The 14,432-nt window shown below is 47.8% G+C and overlaps 1 protein-coding gene across 2 annotated transcripts in view; it reads right to left on the bottom strand.

The window, feature by feature from the left end:
• The window catches only part of MTARC2 (mitochondrial amidoxime reducing component 2), a 39,595-nt gene extending 29,758 nt beyond the window's left edge, over window positions 1–9,837 (bottom strand). For both annotated transcript variants that reach the window (XM_004459925.5, XM_058275245.2), the window contains exons 1-2: window positions 9,551–9,837; window positions 912–1,085 (exon numbers count right to left, since the gene is read on the bottom strand). In XM_004459925.5, the coding sequence (XP_004459982.2) occupies window positions 912–1,085; window positions 9,551–9,822 (446 nt within the window). In that variant the 5' untranslated portion in view covers window positions 9,823–9,837. The remainder of the gene's footprint in view (window positions 1–911; window positions 1,086–9,550) is intronic.
• Between the last annotated feature and the right edge of the window lie 4,595 nt (window positions 9,838–14,432).

Raw genomic sequence — 14,432 nt, 5'->3', positions numbered from 1 at the left:
GAGCCGAGCCCTGAGGCCAGCGGTAGGAGCCTCTCAGACCTGCTTCTCCTAGAGGCACCTGAGTTTCAACCCCAGACCTCAGATGCAGCAGTCACCTTGAACATCTCCAACATCCTTATCAACCAGCGCTGAGACACAGCTGGTAAGCAGCCTCCACTTGGGCCCTTGGCAATTCTGGATAAATGTCCATCTGACTTGAATGAAAGGAGATAAGCCCTGAAGATTAGCACATGTGCCCCCCCTTTATACCCTACATCATCCACCTGCTCACACCTGACCACCCGTTCACCCCACTCTGATTAGACTTCTCCTAAGTACTTCTGATATAGCCTGTGCATAAATTCAAAATTGTTTCCAAGAGTACCTAGTCCCCAAGATGGCCAAATAAGTAATATAGGCCCTATAGTCTCTGAATGTTCAAAAAGGATGTGAGACAAATGTGTATTCAAGGTTGCATCCGGATATGCTAATTCAAGCTCACCTGAGATGTGAGTGATATGCTAATTCAAGCTCACCTGAGATGTGAGGGATATGCTAATTCAAGCTCACCTAAAATATGGGGGGTACTATAATTCAAAACTTATCTGGTACTCAGACAAACACTTAACTAACAAGGAAAGTCATTTTCTTTCACAAAAGCACCATTTAACTCCCTACTCATATCTTTTCTGTATAAAAGGGAACCCAAAATTCTATTCGGGGCTCGGTTTTTATTAGGTCGAAATAAACCAACTTCCTTCTCGGTACTCTCGTGTCCTGGCCTTCGATACCGCGCACACCCGATTTCTCTACAACACTTCCTTTACCAATTTTATCTTCTATTGCATAAACTGTCGCTTGACAGAATGCAGGGAAGACCCTAAAAGAAAATCAGGTCTAGCGCAAGTCCCGAAAGACCCCAAGCAGAGGACCTGCAGTCCTGGAGCATGTTGGAGGAAGGCAGCTTGCTAGGCAAAGAGAGCTGGTCCATGCCCGGAGCACTAAGAATCAGGCGATCGTCCTCCTCGGCGATGGAAACCAGCACGAGGCGAGGCTCCTGCCGGGCAGTGACCATGTGTCCGTCTTCCTTAACCACCAGCCAAAACCTGCAGAGAAAAACGACAACACCGACATCCTTAGCAAATCCTCTGCCATCCTCTCAACAGTTTCCCTCTAGCTCAAAACCCTCTGCCCACATTTTTCCTTTCGAGTAATGAAAACGTTCTAAAGTTGACTGAGGGGCTGACAGCACAAGTCTGCGAGGAACGCGAGAGCCACGGAGTGTACACTCTGAATGGGTTGTACAAAGCATGGGACTGTAGAACCCAGGAAATCCAGTGGTGGGCGATGGACTGTGGTTAACAGGACAAGCATGAGAACGTTCTCTCATGAAGAATAACAAACACATAATACTAATACCGGGTGTTAATAATCGGGTGGGTTGGGGGGAAATACATCAAATGTAAGATATGGGCTATAGTTAGTAGTAACATTTTGATGATGCTCTTTCATAGTTTCTAACAATTGTTTCACAACAATGCAAGGTGTTGGTGGTGGGGTGATGTATGGGAGCCTCGTATGATGATATGCATGTTTGTTTCATAAATTCACAAAGTTTACTATACACTTATTATTTATATACATGTATGAATGATATATTTCAATAAAATTTTATTTTTAAAAATGCAAAAATAAGACCTCCACCTGTTCCAACTGAGGACCTAACAATCCTTTTCTAGCCAGTTATTCAAGTATGGCCAAATTCTTTGGGTCTAAAAGTTGGTATCCCCCAAAAGGAGCTTGTTTGGCAGAAACAACCTTGGGAGAGAGGGTCTGGCCAATGTTTAAAATTGTACAGTTCAGAAAACAAGGTTGATTTAGGGATCTTAGCTCACTATGTAGGTAACCATGTGACTTATTTGGGGAGTCTACTTTAGTCAGAAACTCTCTGAGTTAAAGTTAAAAGTTAAAAACTTCTCTGAGCTGCTGGGAGAAGTGAGACATCTTCTGGATATTTTTGTTGTGGAAAAACATAGGCTGGCCAAAACTATAGGCCTAAATAAAATGGACCCCTAGACAAAGGTCTCGTAATGTTCTTGATGCCAAAAGGATCCACACCAGCACCTACTCTACTAAACTTGCTGTGGTATGCCTCTCAAACAGGAGGAAACTCAATCAACAGCCTTTCCTCTTCAAGCACACCTTCTGATTTAGGTAACAAAACTCCACAGATGGGAAGCAGACTTGGCCCAATGGATAGGGCATCCACCTACCACATGGGAGGTCCACGATTCAAACCCCAGACCTCCTTGACCCGTGTGAAGCTGGCCCATGTGCAGGGCTGATGCGCACAAGGAGTGCCCTGCCACGCAGGGGTGTCCCCCGCGTAGGGGAGCCCCACGCACAAGGAGTGCGCCCCATAAGGAGAGCCGCCCAGCGCGAAAGAAAGTGCAGCCTGCCCAGGAATGGCGCCGCACACACGGAGAGCTGACACAACAAGATGATGCAACGAAAAGAACACAGATTCCCAGTGCCGCTGATAAGGATAGAAGCAGTCACAGAAGAGCACACAGCGAATGGACACAGAGAGCAGACAACTGGGTGGGGGACGGGGGAAAGGGGAGAGAAATAAATAAAAAATAAATCTTTAAAAAAAAAAACTCCACAGAAATCACATATTAGGTAAGAACTCCACTTGTTTCCCAAAGAGCCTACCTTGTAGGCTCAGTTTTCAACTTTCTATTTCCATGGGGGAGAGTAGGGTGAGATGTAGAGTTAGTTGGGAGGGAGGTTGAACTGGCCAGGTCAGTTATGCTTTTATCTACAGCAAAGATTTGGGTTACATTGCTGTCTTAGATTCCCAGCTGTTAAAACAAATGCCATAGAATTGTTGTCTTAAACAATGGGAAGGTATTAGCTCATGGATTTGAGGCTAGGGGAAGCCAAAAACAAGGCATCAGCAAGGCGATGATTTCTCTCCACAGATTTTTTTTTTAAGATTTATTTTTAATTTATTTTTCCCACCCCTTCAAAGTTTTGCACTTGCTGTGTCTGTTCATCTTCCTTGTTTCTTTAGGAGGCACCAGGAACCAAATCCAGGACTCCAATGTGGGAGGGAGGCACCTAATTACTTAAGCCACCTCCACTCCCTGCTTTTGCTATGTCTGTCATTTTGTTTTTCCTCCCCGTGTCCCTTGTTGCATCATCTTGTTGTTCAGTTCGCTGTACCTGCCCATCATGCTAGCTTGCTATCTTCTTTAGGAGGCACTGGGAATCGAACCGGGGACCTCCCATGTGATAGGTGGGAGCTCAATCACTTGAGCCACATCTGCTTCCCTTCAAAGATTTTTGCCCATCTTTGGTTGGTAGATTTTCTCTCACATGGCAATGTCTCTTCCAGGTTCTGTTGACTTGCAGCTTCTTCCCATGACTTTCTCTCCGCCTGAATTTAATTCTGCTCATATGGACTCCAGTCATCCAGATGAAAGCCCAACCTGACTCATTTGGGCCATGCCTTCATGAAGTAACATCTTCAAGAGATCTTATTTACAGTGGGTCTACACCCACCAGAATGCAGGGCCAAGACCAAGAACCTGTCCACACTGGAGTTCATAATTCAATCCACTACAATCCACCTTCTTGACTCCAAAAAGACATGTTCCATCCCAAAAGCAAAATACATTCTTTCCATCAATAACATCCTCAAAACCTTCAGCTGTTTCTGTAAGAATGTTAAGTAAAACATCTTGTCAAAATCAGTTATGGGAGTAATCTGTCCTGGGGCAAAATTCCTCTGTCTGTGGACCTATGAAACCTAGAAAACAAGTTTTCTGGTCCAATATACAATAGTAGAACAGGCACAGGATAAACATTGCCATTCCCGAAGGGAGAAATTAGAAGTAAGACGGGGATCAAATGAGTCTGAAACCCAGCAGGGCAAATGCTATTAGACCTCAAGGTCTGAAAGTCATCTGTGGATTGATGTTTTGTTTGTCCCCTGGGCCTAAGGCAGCAACAGCCCCACCCTTTTCAAGTGCTTGCACTGTGGTTATGCTCTCCTTAAACACGAGGGTGTAGGACCCACCCTCTCCCAGCATCGGAGTGGCACCAAACTCTCCACAAACACTGGGGCCCAGACCTCACCACCTCTGAGCACTGGGGTGGCAGAGCTCTCCCTAAACAATGGGACACAAGGCCTGCCCCCTCCAAACCAGGGGTGTACTGTCCTTTCCACACAGGTGGTGGGCCTGCTCTTTTGGGCCAAGGAGATCTTTCTGGTGCAGATGTTTGTTTCCATGGTTTTGCCCTTGAAGTCATTCTTCCTGGTTCTGCTCCTACAAACTTAGTAAAAACCTTGTTGGCTATGCATGCAGTTCAAGAGTGTCCAAACCATCATACAAAAGGACTTTCCACAGATCCTTCCTGTAACTGCATCTCCAGTTCTGACTTTCACTGCAATGTCCGGCTGGATCCATGTTTACCCATGCCCAGTTTAGCAAAGGATTGTTCAGTTAAACCTCCACATGGAGTCCTGTTCTCTGGGGACTTACTTCCCAAATCTCAGGAAGGTTCCCAATAGAGCCTCTTCTGGCCTTATTCTCAGACCACACTATCTGGATAAGCTGGGCTTTTTCAAAATCATCAACTTCAGGTTCCTATAAGCTAAATAGTTTATAATTCTCAGCTTATCCCTTTCCTCTCACATTTTGCTGTAAGCCACAAAGAGATCTCAGGCTGCACCTTCCACACTTAGCTTGGAGATCTCACCAGCTGTATATCCAAGTTCATCACTTTCAAGTGCTGCCTTCCATCCCACATCAGAACACAATTTGTCCAAGATCTCTGCCACTTTATAACAGGGGTCATCTTTCTTCAGTTTCCAATAACACATTCACCATTTTCTTCTGAAGCCCCATTAGAGTACCTTCAACATCCATAATTCTACCAACAGACACTGTGATGGTTAGGCTATTGTGTCAACTCAGCCAGGTAATTGTGCCCAGTTGTTTGGTCAAGCCATGTCTTCTCCTTTCTCCTCCAGGCTCCTTTGCCTTTCAACTTCTTCCCGTGGCTTTCTCATCTCTGAATTTCATTCTGCCTGTAAATAGTTCCAGTAATCCGAATGAAGGCAAACCTGACTCAGCTGAGCTATACCGTAACTGAAGTAACATCTTCCACCGATCCTAATTATAATAGATCTACAGCCACCAGAATGCAGACCAAGACCAAGAAGATGTCCAAAGTGGGCACACAGTTCAATCCACCACAACTGCATCTAGGATTATTGGTGGCGGGGGGGGGGGGGGGGGGGGGGGAGTCTTCTACCCCTAGAGAAAGTAAGTTTCAATAACACCACATCAGACAGAAATTGCCGACAGGAGGGTAAGGAACTTTGCAGACACTGATGAGTGACCAGCAAGGGAAAGCCAGAGCCTTCGGGGTCTTCCAAATGTGAGCAGGGTAAGTAGGACGGTCCTTTCGGAAGGAGGGGTGGCCCCTGCCCGGGGGACGCTTCAAACCATGACTGCAACCAAGTGGGAAATTCTGGGTTAACCTTGCGAGATGATCTGATCCCAGAGCACAGGAAGCTCAGGCCCGGCCCTTGCTGGACCCTGATAGATAGTTTCACACCTGGTACTTCCCTGTCAGGCAGTGTCCCTGTTCAGGGGCTGGCTAATCTGTCCCTTCCCAGATACGAAGCCAGCAGATGACAGCTGGCAGCCTATGCCCTGCTACCTGGCATGTGTGGGTGTGGGTTTGCAACTGTGGAGCCCTAACAGTGTAACGGCATTTTAGGAATTGTCTGGGCTACTCCCTTCCCAGCTCCCTGCCCCTCCAGGAGGCCTGTGCTTTCTTTCTAGTTGTTTTGGGTTCCCAAGTCCCTCTGACCTACTCACCTCTGGGGTGAGTTCTCTCACCTCGGGAGCTCCTGCCTACTTTTTTATAAGCCTGTTTCCCTCGAGGTTGAGCCCCTTTCCCTGCTCCAGCCTCATTCTTGGTGCAGAGGTCTGGATGGCCCTGCTTCGGTCAACCCCACCAACGCCTGCACCCTTACCTTCCAATATGCCCCAACCCCCAGGGAGGACAACCTCTGAGATCTGCTCGTGACCATACACACTCCACACTGAAGTGACTCCACTGTTTGCACCTCATCTTTTCACAGTCGGCCCATCCCTCGGCTGGGTCTTCTCTTCTCCCGTTCCTCCCCAGCTGCCCTGCGCTCTGGCTTACCATTCCTGCCGTTAGCTTCAGCCCATTCCTTGGACAACCACCTGGGAGTTCACTCCTGGGAGTTACCAGTGGGAGGTGGGAGCTAAGGATTTGGGGCTAAACACTGCAGTTGAAATGGTGAGTGGCAACTTGCAGGGACTTTAACACTGTGACAGATCGAGGATGGATGATAAGAGGTAACATAACCCGACTCTCCTCAGAAATCCCTATAAACCTAGGTAGTGATATTTTTACATCTTGTACACAAACGCTGTGCAGCAAATTAATAATTAGCCCTTTCAGTCCTCAAAGAAAGGGTAAGTCTGGAGTATGGATTTTTTTGATGACCAAGTTATCACAACCTAGTCTGTAGCACTAAAAACCAGCACCCTGATTTTACACATAAGTCATGAGTATGGGGTGTAGGGAACAGTTTGGGGGGACGCTGGAGCTCAGATTCCCCAAATGTACAACAAACAGCACCCTGACAGACCAACAGCGATGGGGAAGAGAGAAATCTCAAATTACAAGTTGATGTAGGGAGCATGAAAGACAGAGTCTAAAAGTGGGGCGAGCAGAGGACCCCCCCACGCCCGGGAGCGGGAGGGGAAGTGTGGAAAGAATTGGGCAGATGACGTGCTTCGTAATAAGTTCAGGCAGTGCATTTCCTCAGTAGATAAGAAAGTGCAGAAGAAATAAAAGCTGGCTTCAGAAAGAAAGGAGTCCCGCCAGGTTTATAAATGGTAGAGTCAGAGAGGCTGCTAAGGAGAGCGAGGTTTACAAGGCCGGAACACAGCCAGCCCTCCCCAGCGCTGAGCCAGCCAGCCAATGCCAGCGCCCTGCTGCGCAGACTTTAAACACCCTGAGAGCACGGGTGCTCCAGGCAAACACTCCCAAATAAGCAAAGGCCTCCGAACAAAAGACCTACAGAAATTTGAGGCACAGGGCACTTACAGGGGAAGATCCCATAGCGTTAAGAACAGTTCCAAAGACACAGGATCAGAATGGAATCAACTAGAAGAGACCTTTTCCCTGCATTCTAGGAATTGTAGTTTCCTTACTGTCATCTCAGGTTGCGAGAACAGGAGTCATTTAGAAAAGCTCTTTCCAGCAAGCTTCTTTTCAGATTTCAATTATCGTTTGAGAAGTAAAATCCAGGTTAGATGGGATCTTAGAGATAACCGAGAACTTTTTTTTTGCAAGGAGGAAAATGAGGCTCGGAGAGCCTGGGCGTGATCCTTTGACTTCCGTATCACGCACTGGTTTCATAGAAAAAGCATGAGTGCTCTACTCACGCAGGCCTGGGTTCAAACCCTTCCAGTACACGTGGGTATTGTGATCTTGGTGAGATACTCACCCCTTGTGGTACTGTTTGCTTATTTGTTAAATGTCACAAGATTGTTACAAGGCTTAATTACAGCAGTCTACATGAAAGCATTTAACACAGCGTGTGCTGTATATAAAGCCGTGAATTAATGTTCATTTCATTGTCGTGCGTTCCTCTCCAATCGCCACCTCACCCCACTCCTTCCCAGGCATTTACTGTTCAAAACAAGGGAAAGTTGATTTGGTTTGATTTATTTTAGGATCCCCACAGGCAGAAAGGCCCAAGCAAAGGGTAAAGGTTTTCTTCCCCTGGAAGCAAAAGCCCTGGCAAGACAGCGACGTGACAAGTGGGGAAGCAACAGTTTATTCAGATAATTAAAAGAATCACAAAGAAGAACTAGAAATGTGTCTGTGAGGTAACTTCAGTCTTTCCAGCCAGGAAAGCTGTTCCACGACTCCATGCACTTTCATGCACTGACATTGTGAAGTTGCACTCACAATACCAGAATTTGCTTCTCCCAGTTTTTGAAGGCTGTCCAGTACGACTGTGCCCAAAGTCCCTCCAGCAATAAGGCTTCTTCAATCCTTCTCACTGAAAAAAGCTCTAAACACCCTGTTCTTCTTACTGATCCCAGTAAAAGGGAAAAAAAAAGTCTAATTATAGCATCGAATCACCTGGTGAGCTTTAAACACCTTACACTAGTAAGCTGCACTCTTGGTGATTCTGATTCTGCAGGCCTGGGTTGGGACTCTCAGGAAACTATATTTTCAAAAAGCCCTCCAGGATTAGGAATCTGGAAGGGGGGAACGGAAAGTCCCCATGAGTTACACGGTCGGCATACATGGCACTTCTCTAAAATGAGTTAGGTTTTCTTCCAGTGCAGTGAGGGACTCACATTTCTTGGAGAGGATGGCAGTCTTCAGAGAACAGGGCAGATGGTCCTGCGCTGAACTCAGGCAACAGGTGGCCCTCGGCTAGAAGGTTCCCTGGATGGTCAACTTGTCAACTTGCAATCTCCCTCCCCCTGGACAGGACCACAGCTAAGGCATCCCAGGTAGACGAGAACGCAGCTTAATCCCGAGGAACCAAGGAAGGACAGCCAGCTGTCCCTCGGTTGCTCTTCCTAGGATTTAGCGTCCTTCACTGTCGAGGGATCTTCTGCACCTCAGGCTGCGTAATTCTGTGTCGACAAGCGTATGCATCCTCACCTCTGGGCTGAGATTCTGAAGGAGGAGGATGGCATGTCTTTGTGCCAGGCCCTGTGCTCGTAAGAGTTTTTACCCAAAATCAAGAACCACTCTGCCTCTGGGCCAAGGGGATACACTATTCTCTTAACGGCAAGTATCACAACCTGCCGCCTTCTGCTCACAGCCCCCTGCCATGCCCCTCCCTCTAAACCCTCCCCAATGACTTCACTGAAGTGTGGGGGAGGGTAGCAGAAGTGGCTCACGCAGCTGAGCACCTGCCTTCCACATGGGAGGCCCTGGGTTGGGTTCAGGTGCCTCCTAAAGAAAAGAACAACAAGACAATGATCACAAACAAGGAGCAAAAACAACGAGCAAACAGAGACGGGAGCCATGGGGGGCGGGGGCAGGTCTCGCACGTACGGACCCCAGGACTGGGGAGTGCGAGGAACAAGAGCGGGTGAGAGCCAGCATCCCGCAACCACACTTGGTTTCGGTTTCCCCGCTGCTCCTGACCAGCCTCCAGCGCCAGCGGCATTTTATTTTTCTACCCCTGCTCTTCTAAGAGAAAACCATAATCTTTAAAACAGCAGGAGCTGTGGGGGTAAGCACGTCAGAACCCCTCCTTTTACAGAGAGGGCAAGGGCTTGCACAAGGGTAGGGTCCCATCTACTTTTCCAAATCTAAATCGGACATGAACTTGAGCTTCCCAGCTAAAGGGACAAAGGCAGACGGTCCAACGGAGCGCAGGAAGCCCGGATGGCCAAGCTCTATTTCCGTCTCCGGACAGACCCCACTGCCGGCCCTCCCCGGGCCAGCAGGCGCTGCTTCTGCGGCCGGGCGGACGTACCTGTCGCGCAGGGGCCCGCTGCGCAGCCCCAGGGCCGTGCACTCCGCCGCGCTCACCCGCACGCCCTTGCACGACTTGATCGGGTAGAGCCAGAGCTGCGCCACGGTGCCCACCTGCCGCAGCCGCCGGCGCCGCCAGGGCCGCGCGCCGCGCCACGCCACGGCCGCCAGCGCCACCGCGGCCAGGCCCAGCGCGGCGAGCCCGAGCCAGCCCGGCGGGGACCGCGCGCCCAGGCCGGGGCGGCCCAGCGCCCACCAGCCCGCTGCGCCCATGGCGAGGGACTGGGGCCCCAGGCCTGGCACGGGCCGCGCGGGGAAGGGCGCGGAGTCGTTCCAGCTCGGGACGGGCGGGAGGAGCCCGAGCTGGCTCGGCCACCAGCACGTACACCCTTTCCCCGCCAGGGCGCAGGCCGGCCGCCTGGAACGGTGCCGGGAGGCGGTGCGCGCGCCGCGCAGGGACGGGGCGCGGGGTCGGGGCGCTCTGGCTGCTCAGAGCAATCGGGAAACCCCCAGTTTCTCCGGAGCGGGCATGCTCGCGTTACTTTGTCCTCTTCTCCGGCCCCTCGCCAGCCAGCGCACCTCCGTCTCTCTTCTCTCCCCCTTTTCTTCTAACACCGCGCACGCAGTTGTCTGACCCGGGCGCAGGTAACTCTGAAGAATCCAAGGTTTCCAAGCGCCTGGAAACTGCGAGCCCGGCCAATCCAACTATCTAGCGACGGTGGCTTTTTCTTAGACGGACAAGCTAAGATTCGAGGTCGTTGGTTTACTTTTCAAAAGATTGTATCTTAAAGGGTGGCACTGCTCCAAGAGGGCATCGAGAGGCCACCAGCTGGCGCCTCCCCAGTCCCGCCGCTCTCCTTCCGCCGGGGCCCTGCGCCTCCAGATGGTGGGAAGAGGTCGGGAGAGGGAAGCAGCGAGGGGAACGGCCCGACGGCGGCACACACCAAAGCCCAAACCCCAAAACCCGGCCTCGCAGGCGCGGGGTGGCAGCCCACCTTGTCGATACGCACACGTCGTCCTCGTGCTCAGCGGCCAAGGCGCTGGGGTTTATTTCTTTGGGGGGGGGGGGGCGCAGGTATTTTGGGGGCCTATTTCTTTAAGCACAGTGTCTTGAATGAGGGGTGTGTAAACTTGTACTGACCCCTCTCCCTCCCCAAAAGCCCGCTGATGAGTGAGGCGCTGGGAAGTCCGTTTCTCTCCCTGGACCTGGTCAACCAAACAGGGAAAACGCCTCTTTAATGATGATCTGTTGATCCTTTCAAAGAATATGTATTGATCATTCACCAGGATTTGTCCTAGACTGGGACAGGGGATTTAAAATTTAGAAGATAGTCTCAATCCTAATAAGGGGGAAAAGGGTACTATTTTCACTGTCACAGAAGAGAATTGCAGTTCTTTTAATATATATTCAAAAGTAGTTGCATGGATGTAATTTATTTCGTTGGATTATAATATTATTTCACTTTTCTGATGCCTGTAATGTTTTGCCTCTAGACGAATGATGGGGGGAGTGTTTAGGGCAGGGGTTCTTAACTTTTTTGTTCCACTGACCCTTTGCCATTCCGGTGAAAACCGCAGACCTTTCACAAAGTCCACCCTGTACTGTGTATTATTTAGTCAATAGAGCACATGTACCAACGTGTTCCCACAAGAATAACGTTTTTCTGAATTTCAATTCAAGCTCATGGACCCCTCTTTAAGAGCCCCTGCTTCAGGGGAACGAGGTGCTCCCCCACCCCCGTCCATGACCTGCTCTGATGCTTTACTCTCATGAGTTTCCTGATTGCTTCCAGTTTGCTTTAGGGGGGACAGGGCAGAGCCGGATTGAGTCTTGTGTCTCTTGTCATAGAAGGACTTCAAAACCGTAATGTCAGAATGAGACACACATAAATGACATAGAAAAGAAGGGTGTCATTTAAAATATCAGTACAAATTGTGGCCCTGCTAGTGAGGAAGAATTTGAAAAGAATGCAAAGTGGAATCGAGCAGTAAATTATTATTTGAACTCAAACAATTGCTGTGGCTGGAGTTGCGTAGCCATCAGCAGTGATGATAAACTGTTATATACCTTTAATTTTACAGTTAAAATTCACTTTATTTGTAGGACTTGGACTTGGAGTTCCTTATTAGCTTATAAAAGGACTCAACCTGGTAGTCTGGGGTATGAAAAAATGCCATGGATGTCTGTAGCTTCAGAACCCCCTCTCCCAACCAAAATCTTTGTCAATTTACAATCTTATCCACCTGAGATACAGCTTCAAACCCAAATTACTCATTGACATAACAGGAAGATTTAGAATTAACTCTAGATAAAATAAAGAAGTAAGTAAAAGCCGCCATTATAGTAATGTAAAGTATGGAAATGATCTTTGTATATTTGGTATTTAAGTCCTTGTCACATTTAAGAGAGTTCAATATATTAACAATACTGGAGAATCTTAGAATATCTAAAAGATTAACCTAGAGATTCCAACTTGAATTATGCAATTACTTAAATAAAAACTTTTGTCACCATGTTTAAAGGACCAGTGTACTAGGTTTGTAAACAGTATTGGAACATTTAAGAGAACCTAAGAATATCCACATGTATCAGCTTAATTAATTAGATTGAAATATGGAAAGGTCTGTTTATTAGTCAAAGCACTGAAGTACTCAAAAAGAAAATCAAATGTATTAAATTGATAATTGCAGTTCAAACATCTTTAACGCCAAGCATTAATCAAAGGGCTCCTTAAAAAGGTGATTGAAAGAGAGAATAGTAAGCTGCATGAAGTGAGCTTAAATCTTTAAAGAGATTTTTGAATTTGAAGCATTAGTAAAATGCTAAATTTTTTAAGAACCATAGTAGCTTTTTTAGGGCCTCTTTGGGTTCTTGTACAAAAAAGAAGTCTGGTGGGCTTTTGTGTCACTCCAGAATCACTGCAGCAAATATAAATTATGGCTGTCAGTGACAATCTGTGTTTGAATTATAATAATGGTAATGATAGTAACAACTCGCATTTTACAATTACAGTTTATTTCACCAGGAGAAAGGTGATGGGTTCAAGGGCTGCCTCTCAGGCTTTTAAAGTACAAAGGCTAACTTGTCAGTGTCCCAGAGCTGGTTAGGCTCAGGGACGCGAACTTTTGCTGATAGGGTCACAAGGGACTGATGGTTGAAACACTCAAGCCATTTTATCCATTCTGATGAAAAGTATCTCTAGACACCCACGCCCCTGCCTTGCTGGTGCTTTCTCTTCCCACCTGGAGCGTTGCACGGGGAGAACCAACCAGCTCAAGGAGGTGCTTTGTGTGTTAGTGGGCGCCTCCGTCAGGATGCAAGGAAGAGACACGCATTCCGGTTATCTTAGCGCCGGGGCGTGTGACCCCGAGCCCCAGGAGGGCAGCGCTCCAGCCCCCCTGCCCCGAGTCCCGGAAGCTCCACGCCCGAGAGCGCAGCATGCCCAGGAGTAACCAGGACAGTGGCCGATGCTCTTCACGGGCTAAGCAACTCTCCCATAAGCCCTACTATGTGCTGGGCGCTGGTCTTCAGTCTTTAGTAATCACTGAGAAACACCGAGTCAGCCCTCAAGGAGCCACTGGCGCCGTGGATATGCATGAGTAAGCAGGCCACTGCGTTAGAGAAGGCCAGGGGAGGGGAGGCGTACAGCAGCCCTGGGCCAGGGGGCCCCGGTGGGCACAGAGAATTTGCTAAATGACGAAAGCGTAGTGAGAGGGGTTTTAAGGAGCTAAGTTCAATACCAGCAGGAAAGCAGAGGGCAAAGGCTGGGAGAGAGAAAGATAAAGCTGGGGGGAGTAAACAGCCCCGATAGCAGAAAGCCCTGCACTGTGTGCAAAGGAATGTGGACTCGATCCAGAGGACACGCGAAACATGAGTAACATTTTTTACTAATAAAGGGAGAGGCTGAGTGGTGTTTGGAAATATGGAAAGAATGGAGAGTTTTCACTTGTATGTGCTTTTATAGCTGTTGAATTTCAAAAAAACGAACATTAGTACTTTTTAAAAATTAAAAATAAATTGTAAAATATTTACTATGTACAATGAGTCTGCTGGTATCTTTGGGTGAAAAAAAAAAGACAGCAAACTGTGATGGTTAAATCCATGTGCCAACTTGACTAAGTAATTGTGTCGACTTGTTTGGTCAAGCAAGCACTGGCTTGTTACTGTGAGAGCACTTCATAGATGGACTTTTATCTACAGTTCATTGTATCTATGGCTGATTGCATCTACAATCAACAAAGGATATTGCCCTCAGGAGTCTTCATTCAATCAGTTGGGGGTCTCAAAGCCAGAACTAGGATTTCATAAGTCAGAAAGAAGAATTTCTGCCTCCGCTTCAGCCAGCCAGCTTCTGGGGAATTCAACTTCTTTCATCAGAGTCTCCAGCCTGAGGTGTTCCCTCTGGAATTCGCATGGTTGTTAGACAATTCCAATATTAAATTTTATACATATATGTATATATCTCCTGTAAGTTCTGTTTCCCTGAAGAATTCTGACTAATAACAAACCCACCTTACCAACTTCCAATCTACTAGATGTTTTCAAAGCTTTGTGGTCTGCCAGAGACAGATCACAGCTTTAGGTAGATCCCGATGTCAAAAGATGTGTAAGCAAATAGTTCTATCATAATAAATACAATAGATGCTCTACTAGAGATGTGGATGTGGAACTTTGACAACACAGGCTAGGGCTGAGCAGTTCTCTATCCCTGAAAATGGATGGAAAACATTACAGAGGAGGTAACATGTAAGCGGGGTTTTGAAGAATGTATGGGAGCTTAAAAAAATGGAAAAGAGAGGAAGAGCAACTTAGCAAAGAGAAATAGAACATCTAAAAAATGGCACTATAGAAAATGGCAGGAGAAAAGGCTACCAGAAAGAGT

This window comes from Dasypus novemcinctus, chromosome 13, assembly GCF_030445035.2.
Source record: "Dasypus novemcinctus isolate mDasNov1 chromosome 13, mDasNov1.1.hap2, whole genome shotgun sequence".
NCBI lineage: Eukaryota > Metazoa > Chordata > Mammalia > Cingulata > Dasypodidae > Dasypus > Dasypus novemcinctus.
This window is presented reverse-complemented; position numbering and strand designations above follow the sequence as displayed.